This window comes from Brassica napus, chromosome C9, assembly GCF_020379485.1.
Source record: "Brassica napus cultivar Da-Ae chromosome C9, Da-Ae, whole genome shotgun sequence".
Taxonomy (NCBI): Eukaryota; Viridiplantae; Streptophyta; class Magnoliopsida; order Brassicales; family Brassicaceae; genus Brassica; species Brassica napus.
In genome coordinates, this window is record NC_063452.1 from 3,010,313 (window position 1) to 3,024,697 (window position 14,385).

General features: G+C 37.0%; 2 protein-coding genes across 5 annotated transcripts; both read left to right on the plus strand.

Annotated features, from left to right (window-relative positions):
* Positions 1–1,408: 1,408 nt before the first annotated feature.
* LOC111208020 (CAP-Gly domain-containing linker protein 1) lies at positions 1,409–5,902 on the plus strand. Of its 2 annotated transcripts, none has more exons than XM_048769691.1 (5): positions 1,409–1,550; positions 1,681–4,218; positions 4,387–4,965; positions 5,062–5,225; positions 5,309–5,902. In XM_048769691.1, the coding sequence occupies exons 2-5, from the start codon at positions 1,842–1,844 to the stop codon at positions 5,681–5,683; spliced, it is 3,495 nt and encodes a 1,164-aa protein (XP_048625648.1). In that variant the 5' UTR covers positions 1,409–1,550; positions 1,681–1,841; the 3' UTR covers positions 5,684–5,902. The 2 variants fall into 2 exon arrangements, with proteins under 2 accessions (XP_048625648.1, XP_048625649.1); XM_048769692.1 differs by having other exon boundaries at positions 1,478–1,550; positions 1,806–4,218.
* Positions 5,903–6,793: 891 nt separating this feature from the next.
* LOC111207761 (hyaluronan mediated motility receptor) lies at positions 6,794–11,478 on the plus strand. Of its 3 annotated transcripts, none has more exons than XM_048769689.1 (5): positions 6,794–7,122; positions 7,272–9,848; positions 9,992–10,522; positions 10,622–10,755; positions 10,841–11,478. In XM_048769689.1, the coding sequence occupies exons 2-5, from the start codon at positions 7,403–7,405 to the stop codon at positions 11,246–11,248; spliced, it is 3,519 nt and encodes a 1,172-aa protein (XP_048625646.1). In that variant the 5' UTR covers positions 6,794–7,122; positions 7,272–7,402; the 3' UTR covers positions 11,249–11,478. The 3 variants fall into 3 exon arrangements, with proteins under 3 accessions (XP_048625646.1, XP_048625647.1, XP_022561817.2); XM_048769690.1 differs by having other exon boundaries at positions 7,327–9,848; XM_022706096.2 differs by lacking the exon at positions 6,794–7,122 and having other exon boundaries at positions 7,131–9,848.
* The last annotated feature ends 2,907 nt before the right edge of the window (positions 11,479–14,385 follow it).

A 14,385-nucleotide genomic window follows, 5' to 3' on the forward strand; every position in this document is an offset into this window, starting at 1 on the left:
GGAAGCAATAGAGTATGGAGCCTACCTATGATGTTGCTAAGACATGTGAGCATTCGAAGCTTGGAAACCATATGCTTATGTAAGACATAAATGTCAAAACGTGAGGAAAGATAAATTCACACATACACGTACAAAAAAACTCATTTAGACAATAATGTGGGGGAAAATAGACATGTTATGTGACATTAATATATGTCCACTTCAACATGTGCTTGGTATTATTCGGCCAAACATTCTCGTTGCTGCTATATATCGTCGACCCTTATTAGCTCCTCTTGTTTGTTTGTTTTTTTGGTAAATCATTAGCTCCTCTTGTTGAGCATTTTTTTTGTTCGATTCTAGAGTTAGTTATACATTTTTCAATATCAAATTGATTATTGATTTTAGCACTTGTTAATTATGTTGTAATATGAAAAACCGTTATATAAACGAATTTATAACAACAAATTCTACTTTCTTATAAAATTTTAAATTAAATTGTTCCATTTGCAATATGCTAAGTTTTTGTAAATTAATTTTCAATCATTTACATAAATGATAATAAATCATTTTCATAAATGATAATAAATCAGATTTCCTACAATGATGAAGAACATTAATAGATTATAGTCAAACTTGTGGTTAATTAAATGCACTTTCATGACTAAATCAACTTTTTGTAAATATATTTAAAATCATATTAAATACATATATTTTTGTCTTTTAATCACTAAACATAGAAAATAGGGAAAAGTATTCAAGAAAAAAGCCATTCTCAAACAAAAAAAATGAATGTCCATCATTACAACTTTGGTCAATAAAAACTCTTAACAGTTCCCGAGGTGTGTAAAGTGAACATGATGACATAACATACCACATACCACATTATTAATTGGGACATTAGTAATAGGAAATACAAGTCATTTATATGTGAAAGAGTTTATATATCGTTATATCCTTTTACCAAAAAAAAAAAAAAGAGTTTATATATCGTTATCATAATGCACTTGCATGTTCTAAGTTTTGGGTTTTGAAACAAAGGAAAGCTTGCCGAGATCTGATTTTACTAGAAGATCACCATGGTCGACCGATTTGATATTAGAGAAGCATGCATGTCATGATTATTACTTATCTAATATGACATGTCAGAAAAAAAAAATTATACATCCTACATTTAATTAATATGTTGATTAATAAATTACACACATATATATATATATATATATTGATTACAATATTACATTTAAAATATCTGAGGAAAATGGTTATGTGGCCAAAAAACCCAAATAGAATAAACTGCTGCTGGTTTAGTCGATGAATCAATAAAGTTCATTTATTCTTTGTCAATTTGGTTTAGTAGAATCGAACCGATAAAGTAAAAACAGAGATTATTCGGTTTATCTCACACATACACACACTCACACTTTCTCTAATAATTGAAAAAAAGGGAAATTTAATCTGAACGTGTAAGAGAAGATAATTACTCTCTCTGTCAAAAGTTGTAAGAGAAGGAAGAAGAGAAGACACACAGTCGTTGATGCTGCTCGTCTTCTTCGTTCAACTAACAAAAGGTATCTCCTTTCTCTTTACTCTTCTCAGATGCTTGAATGTTTGATACAATTTCTCTTCCCGTTGTTGTTTCAAAGCTAAAGTTGTTTCCTTTTTAACTCATTTTCACTAACCCTTCTCTGTTTTGTTCAGAAACTTCGCCATCTCAGGGTTTGTGTTGCTTCTGCTTCTCTCTTTCTCAAAAGTTCAGAGCTTTGGCTGAGATTTGGGTTGTAGGGTTTGTTCGGTTCTCGTCCGATTATTTTTTGCTATTTTAGGAAACTCTTCCGTGGGTTTGAAGAAAGGGTAAAGCCATGGAGGAGATTAAGGAGGAGAACGTGGTGAACGAGTTTAGGGTGAGGGGTGAGTGTCTGCATAGCGCGTTGGACAAGGTTAACGCTCATGCTTCCGACGTGCTTGTCTTCAGTGTTCAGTGGAAAGACTTGAATGAGTATCTGGAATCAGTCAAAGGTAAATTAAAGGAGAGGTTTAGGGAGTTAGAGTCCAAGGAGGTTGAGTTGAAAGGTCAAAGCTTTGCACTTGAAGAGAGGGCTAAAGTGGTTGAAGAAGCTGAAGCTAAGGTTGCTGATTTGGAGATGAAATCTGATGGGATTCGGTTAGAAGTCGAAGCAAGGAAGAATGAACTTAACTTTTTTACTAAACAGGTTGAAGTTTCTGTTGGCGAGTCCAATGCGGAGGAAGCGAGACTGTCTCAGCTTAGGAGATTGGTGGAAGAGTGTGAGGCAGAGAGAATGTTGAAGGAGAGTCAGATTAGTGAGATGGTGGAATCTTGGAGAAAGACTCATGTTGAGCTTGGTTTGAAAGGTGAAGAGCTAGCAAAGTTGGAGACTGATATTGAGAGGTGTTGTGCTGAGGTCAGCGCAGAGATGGAGAGTTTGCGTGGAGCTCAAACTCACAGGAGACAGTTGGATGAGGAAGTTGAGAGGAAGACAAAAGATCTCACATTGGTTCAGAGCAAGCTTGAGGAATGTGAGAAGCTGTTTAAGACAAGCTCCTCAGAGCTGGTTGAGACTCAGGATGAGCTTGAATGTAAGCGAGAAGATTTAGGACAGATGGAAGCCGAGCTTGAGAGGCATCGCGTTAAGGCCATCACAGAGAAGGAGCATTGGGAAAGGACGCGAGATCACAGTAGAGAACTGGAAGAGGAGGTATCAAGAAAGAAGAAGGAGCTTGAATCGGTGATAAAAAAACTAGATTCCAAGCAGAAGCTGCTTGAGACACAGTCATCTGAACTTGTCTCTAAGGAGAGAGAGTTGGAAGCTCTTAGTCTGGACATTGGATTGAGTGAGCAGAAGGTCATGTCCCTAAATAACGACATGAAGGAGATTTGCCAACGAGTGGAATCAAAAGCCAAGGAGCTGGAGAATGTTCAAAGGCTAATTAAGGAAAGGAGTGTGCATTGTGAGTCACTCAAGCTGTTGATTGAGGAACGCAGTGAAGAGCTTGTTTCTAAAGTGAAGCAACAGGATGAGATAACAGATGGTATTCGGAAGTTATCCTTGGAGATTGTCTTTAAAGAGAAGACACTGAAAAGAGCTGAAGTTTTTATCCAGCAGCTCTCTCAGAAACAAGATTCGGCAGAGGAAAAACTGGATTCGACTAGAAGACATCTAGCAAGTTGCATTGACGAGCATGAGTCAATGGAGAGAGATCTTATCTCTGTGAAGGATAGATATAGTGAGTGCCTCGAGGATCTGGATATCAAAGAGAAGGAGTTGAAGTCTGCAGAATCAATACTCACTGAGAGAAATAAACAAGTTGAGGAAGGAGAGAAGAGGATGCAACATTTGAATAGCTCCATTGAGGAACTTATGGGACAGCTCAAGTTGAAACAAGAAGAGGTTTGTTCAATCAAAAAGACCATCAAGGAATGCTCCCGTGAGTTGAAGGCTAAGAGGAAACACCGTGATAAGGTTCAAAGCACACTTAGTGATCTTATTGCTAAGCTCAAGTCAACAGAAAGCCAACTTAACTCTGTCAAACAAAAGATTCAAGACAGCTTGAAAGACTTTCAAGGGCTTGAACTGAAAGAGAAAGAGCTTAGTGCTCGGGAGGCAAGGATTGATCACAAGGCTCAGAAACTGAAATCAACAGAACAGAAGTTGGCAAAATCCTCTAAGAAAACTGAGCTGAAAGCAAAGAAACACGGCAACACGGTTCAACGAGTTGACCTTGTACGAGACGCTAACGTATGCGACGAGAAAACTTTGCAGTTACTCTTACGTGGGCATCTGAAGAAACGTGATCAGCTTCATCTCGATGTCTTGTCTTCTGTTAAAAGATATTCTGACCCGGCAAAGCTTGTGCTAGACACAGTAAATAGGCTCTACGCTTCTCACCAAAGGACATCAGCTACAACAAATCTTGATCCAAAGAATGTTCAAAGGAGTAGCATCTGCTTGCTGGAATGCTTGATGGATATGTCACCAAACCCCACGACCGAAGTAAAAGGAGAAGCTTTCAAGTTTGCCACTGAATGGAAGAACATAACTCTGGTTGAGGCAGAGAATCCAGTGGAGGTGTTGGAGTTTCTAAACTTTCTTGCTGCATTCAGTTTGGCATATGCTTTTGATGCTGACCAAGTCCAAAGTCTTTTTGATGTGGACTTCCTTTGCAAATATGGTCTTAGTCTATGCAAAGCTCTTGGAGTATCAGCTCTAGCACCACCTGGTATGTTCTCTCACTAATGTCTCAAAAATCAATGTGTGTTGTGGTTAAATTGTTCTTCAAACCTGGTCTCATATGTGATACTGTTACAAGCAAAACACTACAACACATTTAATAATGTGCCATCAAGTATTTTTAATCTTGTCATGGTTTTTTGAATTTTGTTTGCAGTCAACAATAATGTGCTATCATTGGAAGATAAGCCTGAAGAGCAGCCCCCTGAAGGACCAGTCATCAATAGTAGTGATCCCTGCTCCTTGGATGTCCAACAAAGCATAGCTTCACCTCATTTGCCTGATGAAGATTCTCTTAGGGACATTGAGGACTCAGCTTCTTTTTCACCGAATGAAGTCTCAACTAAACTTCGAATGCTTAAATATCCAGGCAGGTTTGTTCTAACTTGTCTCGATGATGCACTCATTGGCGCTCGTAGGAGAGGGGAATTGAGTTTAGCAGAGCCTATAGTCAAGACTTTTATTCCCCTTTTGGAGGAGCTGGCACGTGGTGTAGTCTCTACTGATCCTCCTGGTCTACACTCTGATGCAACCAAAGTGGCACGTGAATGGGTGAGTATGATGGGAGCTAGTGTTGAAAAGTCAGAGCTTGAGGTTTGGGCTTTTCTGCAATTCATTGTTGCGTTTGGATTGCGGATTCAACCAGATCAGAATTTACAACTCGCTTCGCGTGTTACTCACTTCAAACAGGCTCCAAGACTCTTCCAGTCTCTTGGTCTCAGTGATTCCATCCCAAGTAAGTTGAACTTCTACAATGCATTTGTTTCCTTTGTGTGTGTGTGTGTGAGTTTACCACTAATGATTATGCTGTGTACTCTTTATATCTCCACAGATTTTGTCACACAGCTCCTTGACAAAGCCATCTATATTCCGGCAATCCGGTTTATGATTTACTTCAACGTGACAAACAACTTTTCTCCGCTGGAGTTCTTGAAGGAACAGATCATCAGTCTCAGACGTTCAGCCAAGGAAAAGAGAACAACACATGAATCACAGGTTATAGTTTGCTTTGATCCATCTCTTGTCAAAATGTATATTGTCACCAACTGTTAAATTTTGTAACCAATGTTGGCTTATAGGCTGATGCTGCTACAATGAGGGACATAATGGAACTCATTGAAGACTTCCAGCTGGAAATTGACATTCCTGTGGCTCTTATCCTCAGATTCATGGTTCCTCGGGACATTCATAACCTTCCAGTTCAGGCTTCAGACACAGTCTTTCAAAGCTCATGCATTGCCACTGATGGCTCAAACCCGAGCCATCCAACAAGCTTTGATGCGGCACCAGATCAACCTGTTAACGTGGAAACATATGAAGCTGGTGGTTCAACTGAGTTCCAAGGTCAATCTTCACATCAAGCTGGTTCTAAACGTCAAAGGGTGGTGGAGGATCCTGAGGGTTCTAGACCGGTGATTAGACCTTGCTTCAATCGACCACCAGGATCTGGCTGATTCTAGTTATCTGTATCAAGTTTAAGGCTATAACTAGCTTCGTAGGAAGTAACTAACTAGAAAGATCTTTTGTTTTTTGGGCTTGGTAGGTCTCATCTATTGTGGTTAGTAGCTCCATGGTTTCTCTCTTGTATAATACACTTGTATTTTGTTATGGCATTTGGGAGGCAGTTAAGATCTTGAATTTTTAATTATTAATGCAACAAAAGCTCTTTTGAATCGTTGTGAATACATTGATGTCGTCTCCTTCATATTATGATCTGCAAACCTGAGGGACTTCTAGACCGGTGATTAGAACTTGAAGTCGTTTGTTGCAAGAGAGTTCAAGACCAGTGACTTTCTAACGCTACTAGACACCTCTTATTGGCAAACTTTATGTCCTGATCTTTGCCATTACAGGTGATGATTCCTTGTTCTTTACTCTCTCTCCCACCATTATGTAAAGTAAACATGATGACATAACATACCACATTAAGGACATTAGTATTCTCTTGCTCACTATGACATTTAATAGGAAATACAAGTCATTTATATGTAAAAAAGTTTAAATATCGTTATCATAATGCACATGATATAGTTTTGGGTTTTGAAACAAAAAAAACTTGCTAAGTGAACTGAAGCTAATAAAGATATATTAACTTGATTTTAGTAAAAGATCGAAATGGTCGACCAGAATAAATATATTATAAAATTATTAATATTCTAACTTTAATTTTAACTATTTTGTAATTTACATGTATGATTTATTATTGCTTAGGTATAATGGATTTTATTTACTTCTCCAAGTCTAACCATAGTATTTTCGTGCTGAAGCAAAATAATATATTGATTTTTTTTTTTGAATTTATGCTTTTGATTTTTGGCATACTAATTTAGATTGTTCATGATATCATTTTTGGATTATACTGAATTATACATATTGCATTAGTTCAGTTTTTCATCTTAAATATGTATATATACTTTCATAGTTTTCTTGTATAATTTGATTTTGTGGATTTATAAATGTAGTAGGAAAAATTGATATGATGATAAGTACAAAGTTTTATAAATGAACATTACCGATAAAATTTTGAAAAATCATGAATGAATATAAATATACAAAATAATTTTGGTTTTTTCTTTAATTCTAAGCAACTTTATACTTTAGATGTATTGGAAAATGCTGCATGTCATGTTTGTAACTTATCTCATATGACATGTCAAGACAAAATAAATTTATACATAATTTAATCAATGAGTTGATTATTAATAAATTTTGTTTAAATTTGTTGATTAAATGGAAATGTATAAAGTTTGCTTCTTTGTCAATTTGGTTAAGTAGAAATTGAACCGATTGATAATTACTCTGTCTCTGTCAAAAAACTGTAAGAGAAGGAAGAAGAGAAGACACAACACCGTTCGTTGATTCTAGTCGTCGTCTTCGCACAACTAAACAAAAGGTCTCTCCTTTCTCTTCACTCTCCTCAGAAGCTTTACTGACGATACAATTTCTCTTCCCATTGTTGGTTCAAACTCGTTTTCTCGATTAAAGTTGTTTCCTTTATAACTCATTTTCACTAACCCTCCTCTGTTTTCTACGGAATTTTAGGGTTTGTGTTGTTTCTGCTTCTCCCTTTTCTCAAGTTTGGAGCTTTGGCTTGTAGGGTTTGTTCGGTTCTCGTCCGATTTTTTTTGCTATTTTTGGAAACTCTTCCGTGGGTTTGAAGAAAGTGTAAAACGATGGAGGAGATCAAGGAGGAGAACGTGGTGAACGAGTTTAGGGTGAGGGGTGAGGGTCTTCGTAAGGCGTTGGACAAGGTTAACGCTCATGTTTCCGACGTACTTGTCTTTAATGTTCAGTGGAAAGACTTGAATGAGTATCTTGAATCAGTCCAAGGGAAAGTAAAGGAGAGGTTTAGGGAGTTAGAGTCCAAGGAGGTTGAGTTGAAAGGTCAAAGCTTTGCACTTGAAGAGAGGGCTAAAGTGGTTGAGGAAGCTGAAGCTAAGGTTGCTGATTTGGAGATGAAATCTGATGGGTTTCGGATGGATGTTGAAGCAATGAAGAAAGAGCTTAGCTTTCTTAAGGAACAGGTGGAGATTTCTCTAGGCAAGTCTAATGCGGAGGAAGCGAGACTGTTTCGGCTTAGGACATTGGTGGAAGAGTGTGAGGCAGAGAAGATGGTAAAGGAAAGTCAGCTTAATGAGATGGTGGAATCTTGGAGAAAGACTCATGTTGAGCTTGGTTTGAAAGGTGAAGAGCTAGCAAAGATGGAGACTGGTCTTGAGAAATGCCATGTTGATGTCAGCGCAGAGATGGAGGTTTTGAGTAGAACTCAAACTCACAGGAGACAGTTGGATGAGGAAGTTGAGAGGAAGACAAAAGATCTCACGTTGGTTCAGACGAAGCTTGTGGAATGTGAGAAGCTGTTTGAAACAAGCACCTCAGAGCTGGTTAAGACTCAGGATGAGCTTGAATGTAAACGAGAAGATTTAGGAGAGATGGAAGCTGATTTTCAGAGGCATCATGTTAAGGTCAGCGCAGAAAAGGAGCTTTGGGAAAGGACTCAAACTCACAGTAGAGAATTGGAAGAGGAGATAGAGAGAAAGAGGAAGGATCTTACAATGGTTCTTGATAAAATTGAGGAATGTGGGAGGCAGCTAGAATCAGTGGAAGAGCAATTAGATTCCCAGCGGAAGCTGCTTGAGACACAGTCATCTGAGCTTGTCTCTAAAGAGAAGGAGTTGCAAGCACTTAGTCTGGACATTGACTTGAGGGAACAGACGGTCATATCCCTAAATAATGACATGGAATCAAAAGCCAAGGAGTTGGAGAACGTTCAAAAGCTAATTGAGGAAAGGAGTGCACATTGTGAGTCATTCAAGTTGTTGATTGAGGAGCATAGTGAAGAACTTGTTTCTAAGGAGAAGCGACATGATGAGATAACGGATGCTATCCGTAAGCTATCCTTGGAGATTGTCTTTCAAGAGAAGACATTGGGAAGAGCTCAAGCTTTTATTAAAAAGCTCTCTGAGAAACAAGATTCAGCAGAGAGCAAAGTGGATTGGACAGAGAAAAACCTGAATTCGACTAGAAGACATCTAGAAAGATGCATTGCTAAGCATAAGTCAAAGAAGAAAGAGCTTCGCTCTGTGAAGGATAGATACAGAGATTGCCTCGAAGATCTGGATATCAAAGAGAAGGAGTTGAAGTCTGTAGAATCAATACTCACTGAGAGAGATAAACAAGTTGAGGAAGGAGAGAAGATGATGCAACATTTGAGTAGCTCCATTGAGGAACTTATGGGACAACTCAAGTTGAAACAAGAAGAGGTTTGTTCAATCAACCAGACGATCACGGAATGCTCAGGTGAGTTGAAGGCTAAGATGAAACAACGTGATCAGGTTCAGAGCTCACTTACTGATCTTATTGCTGAGCTCAGTTCTGTCAAGAAAAAGATTCAAGACAGCTTGAAAGACTTGCAATCTAAAGAGGTTGAGTTGAAAGATAAAAGCTTTGCATTTGAGGAAAGAGCTAAAAAGGTTGAAGAAGCTGAAGCTCGGCTTGTTGATTTAGAGAGGAAGTCTTATGGGCTTCAGATGAAAGTTGAAGCAAAGAGGAAAGAACTAAACTTTATCAAGAACCAGGTTGAGGTTTCTCTAGCCGAGTCCAATGCAGAGGAAGTGAGTCTATCTGAGCTTAGGAGATTGGTGGAAGAGTGTGAGGCTGAGAAAATATTAAAGGAAAATGAGCTTAGTGTGATAATGGAAACGTGGAGACAGACTCTTGTTGAGCTTGAGAGATATCATGCTCAGGTCAGCGCAGAGATGGAGACTCTGAGGAAGTTGGATGAGGAAGCTGAGAGGAAGTTGAAAGATCTCACGCTGGTTCAAGACAAGATTGCGGAATGTGAGAAGATGTTTGAGACACGGTCATCTGAGCTTGTGTCCAAAGAGAAAGAGTTGGAAGTGCTTAGTCAGAAAATTGACTTGAGGGAACAGGCGGTCATGTCCGTGAATAACGACATGATGGAGGCTTGCCAACGGATGGAAACAAAACACAAGGAGTTGGAGAACATTCAAAGGCAAATTAAGGAAAGGAGTGTGCATTGTGAGTCACTCATGATGTTGATTGAGAAACACAATGAAAAACTTGCTTCAGCTGAGATTGCGTCTGCTCTAACACCTGGTACAATTGTCTCTCTAGTAACATAAAGATAACATTTTTAGTTTTGTGTGTGTTGTCTTTATAACCTGATCCCATATAATATAACAGTAAAGGTCTATTTTGAGTCCTGTGATTCTTATTGAATTGTTTTTTTTGTTTTGCAGTCAACAATGTGCTATCGTTGGATGTGAAGCCTGAAGAACCAATCAACAATAGTGTGGCTTCTCATTTACCTAATGAAGATGCTCTTCTTAGGGACATTGAGGACTCAACATCTCTATCGCTGAACGAAGTCTCTACTGAACTTCCAATGTTTAAAGATCCAGGCAGGTTTATTCTAACTTCTGTCGAGAAAGCACTCACGGATGCTAGCGAGAGACGGGAGTTGAGTTTAAAAGAGCCTATACTAATGGCTTTGGTTCCCCTTCTGGAGGAGCTGACACGTGTTGGTATCTCTACTGATCCTGGTCTACAGTCTGATGCAACCAAAGTGGCACGTGAATGGGTTAGGATGATGGAAGCTAGTGTTGAAAAGTCGCAGCTTGAGGCTTGGGGTTTTCTGCAGTTCATCCTGGCGTTTGGATTGGTGAAAGGGATTAAACAAGATGAGACTTTACAACTTGCCTCGCATGTTGCTCATTTCAGACAGGCTCCAAAGCTCTTCGAGTCCCTTGGTCTCACTCATGCCATCCCAAGTAAGTATTACTTCTACAATACATCTGTCATCTTTGTGTTTTTTTTTTAACTCTCTCTCTGCTCTAACAAAGATCAAACTCTTTTTTTAATCTCCGCAGGCTTTGTCACAGAGCTCCTAAACAAAGCCATGTGTATTCCTGCAGCCCGGTTTATGTTTTACTTCAAGGTGGAGAACAACTTTTCTCCCCTGGAGTTGTTGAAGGAACAGATCAACAATCTCAGACTCTCACAGGTTAAAGCCTTCTGCAATCCATCTCTTCTTGTCAAACTCTATATTGTCTTTGATGGTTAACTTTGTAGCCTATGTTTGCTTATAGGCTGAAGCTAACAGAGATGCTGCTACACTGAGGGATATAATGGAACTCATTGAAGACTTCAAATTTGAAATTGACATACCTGTGGATCTTATCTTCAAATTCATGGTACCTCGGGATTTTCAAATTCTGAACCAACGTGTTCAATCAGCGCATATGCAGGCTTCAAACACAGTTTTTCAAAACTCATGCATTGCCACTGATGTCTCAAACCCAAGCCTACCAACAAGCTTTAGTTCTGCGCCAAATCAACCGGTAGAAACGTATCAAGCTGGTGGTTCAACTGAGTTCCAAGGTCAATCTTCACATCAAGCTGGTTTTAAACGTCCAAGGGGGGTGGAGGATCCTGAGGGTTCTAGCCCGGTGATTAGACCCTGCATCAATCGACCACCAGGTTTTGGCAGATTCTAGTGTTCTCTGTCCCAAGTTTATGGCTATAACTAGCTAAGTAGTAGGAAGTAACTAACTAGAAAGATCTTTTGTTTCTTTGGGCTTGATAACTCTCAGCTATTGTGGTTTAGTAAGCTCCATGGTTTCTCACTTAATGGATTTTGTTATGGAATTTTGGAGGCTGTTATGATCTTGAATTTTAATTATTAACTAGATCTCGATCCGTGCAACCGCACGGGTTTTTGTTTTCATTTATTTTTATATAAATATTTTGTTTTCAATTCTAAAATGGTATATATTATAATATATGTGTCTATCAATTTTTAAAACATAATAAGTGTACGGTATATTTCATTAAATAGATTGTTTTAAACTTTCACATGTGTTTGTATCTTCTTCTATATATATATTTTCGGATTATTATTTCATTATTAAAATCGTAACTATATATATAAAGATTAGTAAAATATGTTTTTATTGTCATATTCACAGATATTGTAACATTTCACAAATTTATAAAGTTTTTTAAAAATTAAACTTTTCGCTTCATAGATTTATGTTATCGAATAAATAATTAAACATTTAGTTTTTGTTTAATTTTTAAAATAAACTATATAGTTTAAAATTTGTTTTCATTGGTTTAAGATAGTAAAAATTAATCATTGTTAGATAATATGATTTTTTTTTATTTAAATTTTTTTTTTATAATTTTAAAAGTTAACATAGACAAATGTTTAAATATTTAACATATGGAGGTATAATATTACAATATTAAATTATATCTATTTAATTTATACTATCTATAATCCAATGGATCATCTATTATTTAAATCTAATTATTGATAGCTTAATAAAAATTTCTGGTAGGCCCAAAATTTAAGCGATAAGATTATAGATTAAATGTAACATGACTTTTTAGGAATATGTTCATTAGATCTATTTTTTTAAAAATCGTACATGAATCAAAGTTGTGACTTCTGATTTAATATATAAGATGCAACAAAAGCTCTTTTGAATCATTGTGAATACATTGATGTCGTCTCCTTCATATTATAATGATCTGCAAACTCTATGTCCTGATCTTTGCCAGTTTGGTCCATAAGTTTCATCCTGTTTCTGCTATTATAAACGATTCCTTGAGGATTACAAAGGAGGCTGCAGAGAAGGCGTTTAGAGACGCAGAGAATGAACCTGCATCACAGGTAAAAGATTCATGTCCTTTCTTTGTTTTTTCTCAACTCAAAAGAGAGTTATGTTGTAATAACAGTGGAGACTTTACAGGTTGCTGCAATAGACAGGCAGATCAGGTCCTTAAGAGCCGGCATTAGATGCACAATGTGTCACAAACTTGAATCAGAGTTCCAGCTCGGAGACCTCGAGGAGAGGATCAAGTCACTTTTAAAGCATAATTAAAATGATGTGGACTTTTATATAAATACCAATAATATATAGTAATACACAGTATATTACTGATACAAAAGTGCATAAGAAACCATCGAGTGTGGTTGAAGTAAAAAACTATGTTGGACAAGAAGGGTATAAAACAATGGTTTGTTAACTCAAATCAAACTAGTTAACGTTTTGACCAAACTAATATTCCTTGTAACGTGGCCTTCAAACTTTGAAATAGATCTTGTGGCTTAAAGCAAATGTTTTACTTGCCTGATCTGATGGATCAAAACCTGACTTGAAAGTCAAGCAATCCCAAACGGCAGAACCACCAAGTGTAGCAGAGGTTGGTTCTGTCACCAGCAGCAACATACGTTTGGAACATTCAAGGACAGCTGTTTCCTCCTCTGCGAGCAAACCAGGTTCGACTATAAAGAAGAAGAATAGAGGACAAAAACGAAGTCAGAGCTCAGTACACGTTGCTTCAGACACAAGCAACCACTTTCCTGAGCATGGATGTTCCCTGAATAAAAGGCTGAGTTGGCCGGTTGATCATTGCAGCAGAGGTTTCAACTCTGACTACAACCATAACCAGTGGACACAGCCAGAAGGACCTCCTCAATATCACCTGTTTTTATCAACAATATGAATATATGATCCTCATCACAAGGACTTTTTAACCGGAACCCATTATCCGTTATCCGAATCGACCCAAAATGGACCAGTTCGGATCGGTTTCAGATATAGTAAATTTACCCAACATGTAATGTCATGATTATTCATGGGTACTGCTTTGATTCCGGGTAAAACCAAGTAGCCACTTTAACCGAGTTTTATGTTTAAAAGCATGGTTTTCCACATTCTGAGTCCCGAACTCAGGTTTGAATGGCAAACTTATAGTTTCTTCGATTTGTTTTTTATTCATTTCAATTTAACTATATATATACAATAGTTGTTAAGAAAATAGAATAATAATAAATAAAATAAATAAATAAATAAATTATGGGTTTATCTGAACCTACCCAAAATTGGTTGGAACTGACCCGAATCTGCACCAAAACATTACTGGGTCCTATATGGATATAATTTTTCTATATTCGATTTATCCGGAACCGAATGGGTCATATCCGAAACTGATCTGAATACCTAAAATCCCAGTATGTTTGCATCAGATCTTTCTAACCAGACATTTTATGACTTAATCATTGCAAGTTCTTTCTAATCAACATTTTATGTAACCATTGATGGTGCGTAAGATACCAAATGGTCATGAAGTAACACTCTTTACGTAATTACGTTCAAGTAAGTAAGTTTACTGATCACGCCAGAGTGAATCCATGTTAGACTTTAATTTGTGATCTTAAGAATATTACAGCGTTACTTGTGTTTAAGAGTAACATGTAAATATATATTTTTCTGTTGAATAAATCAATATTACAAATAACAAAAATATAATATATTATTTTTTGTCAATATTTGGTTTAAGTCTACTAAATTTATACTTTCAAAATATCTCTAACTTTGTGATATATGTAAAATATTTTGTTATCGTTCACTAATATAATCAAATTTATTATTGGTATCTAAATTGTAACTTCGAAGATATGGTTGATGTAAAGTAGAATAGAATAGATATATTATTGTGTTGTGTCTTAGTGACTTACAAGAGAGTTGTATATATATACACAAGACTTAGACCTATCTCAACTAAGAATAGAACTTATCTAAATCTTATGATATATATATATATAAAATAACTAATCCTTATC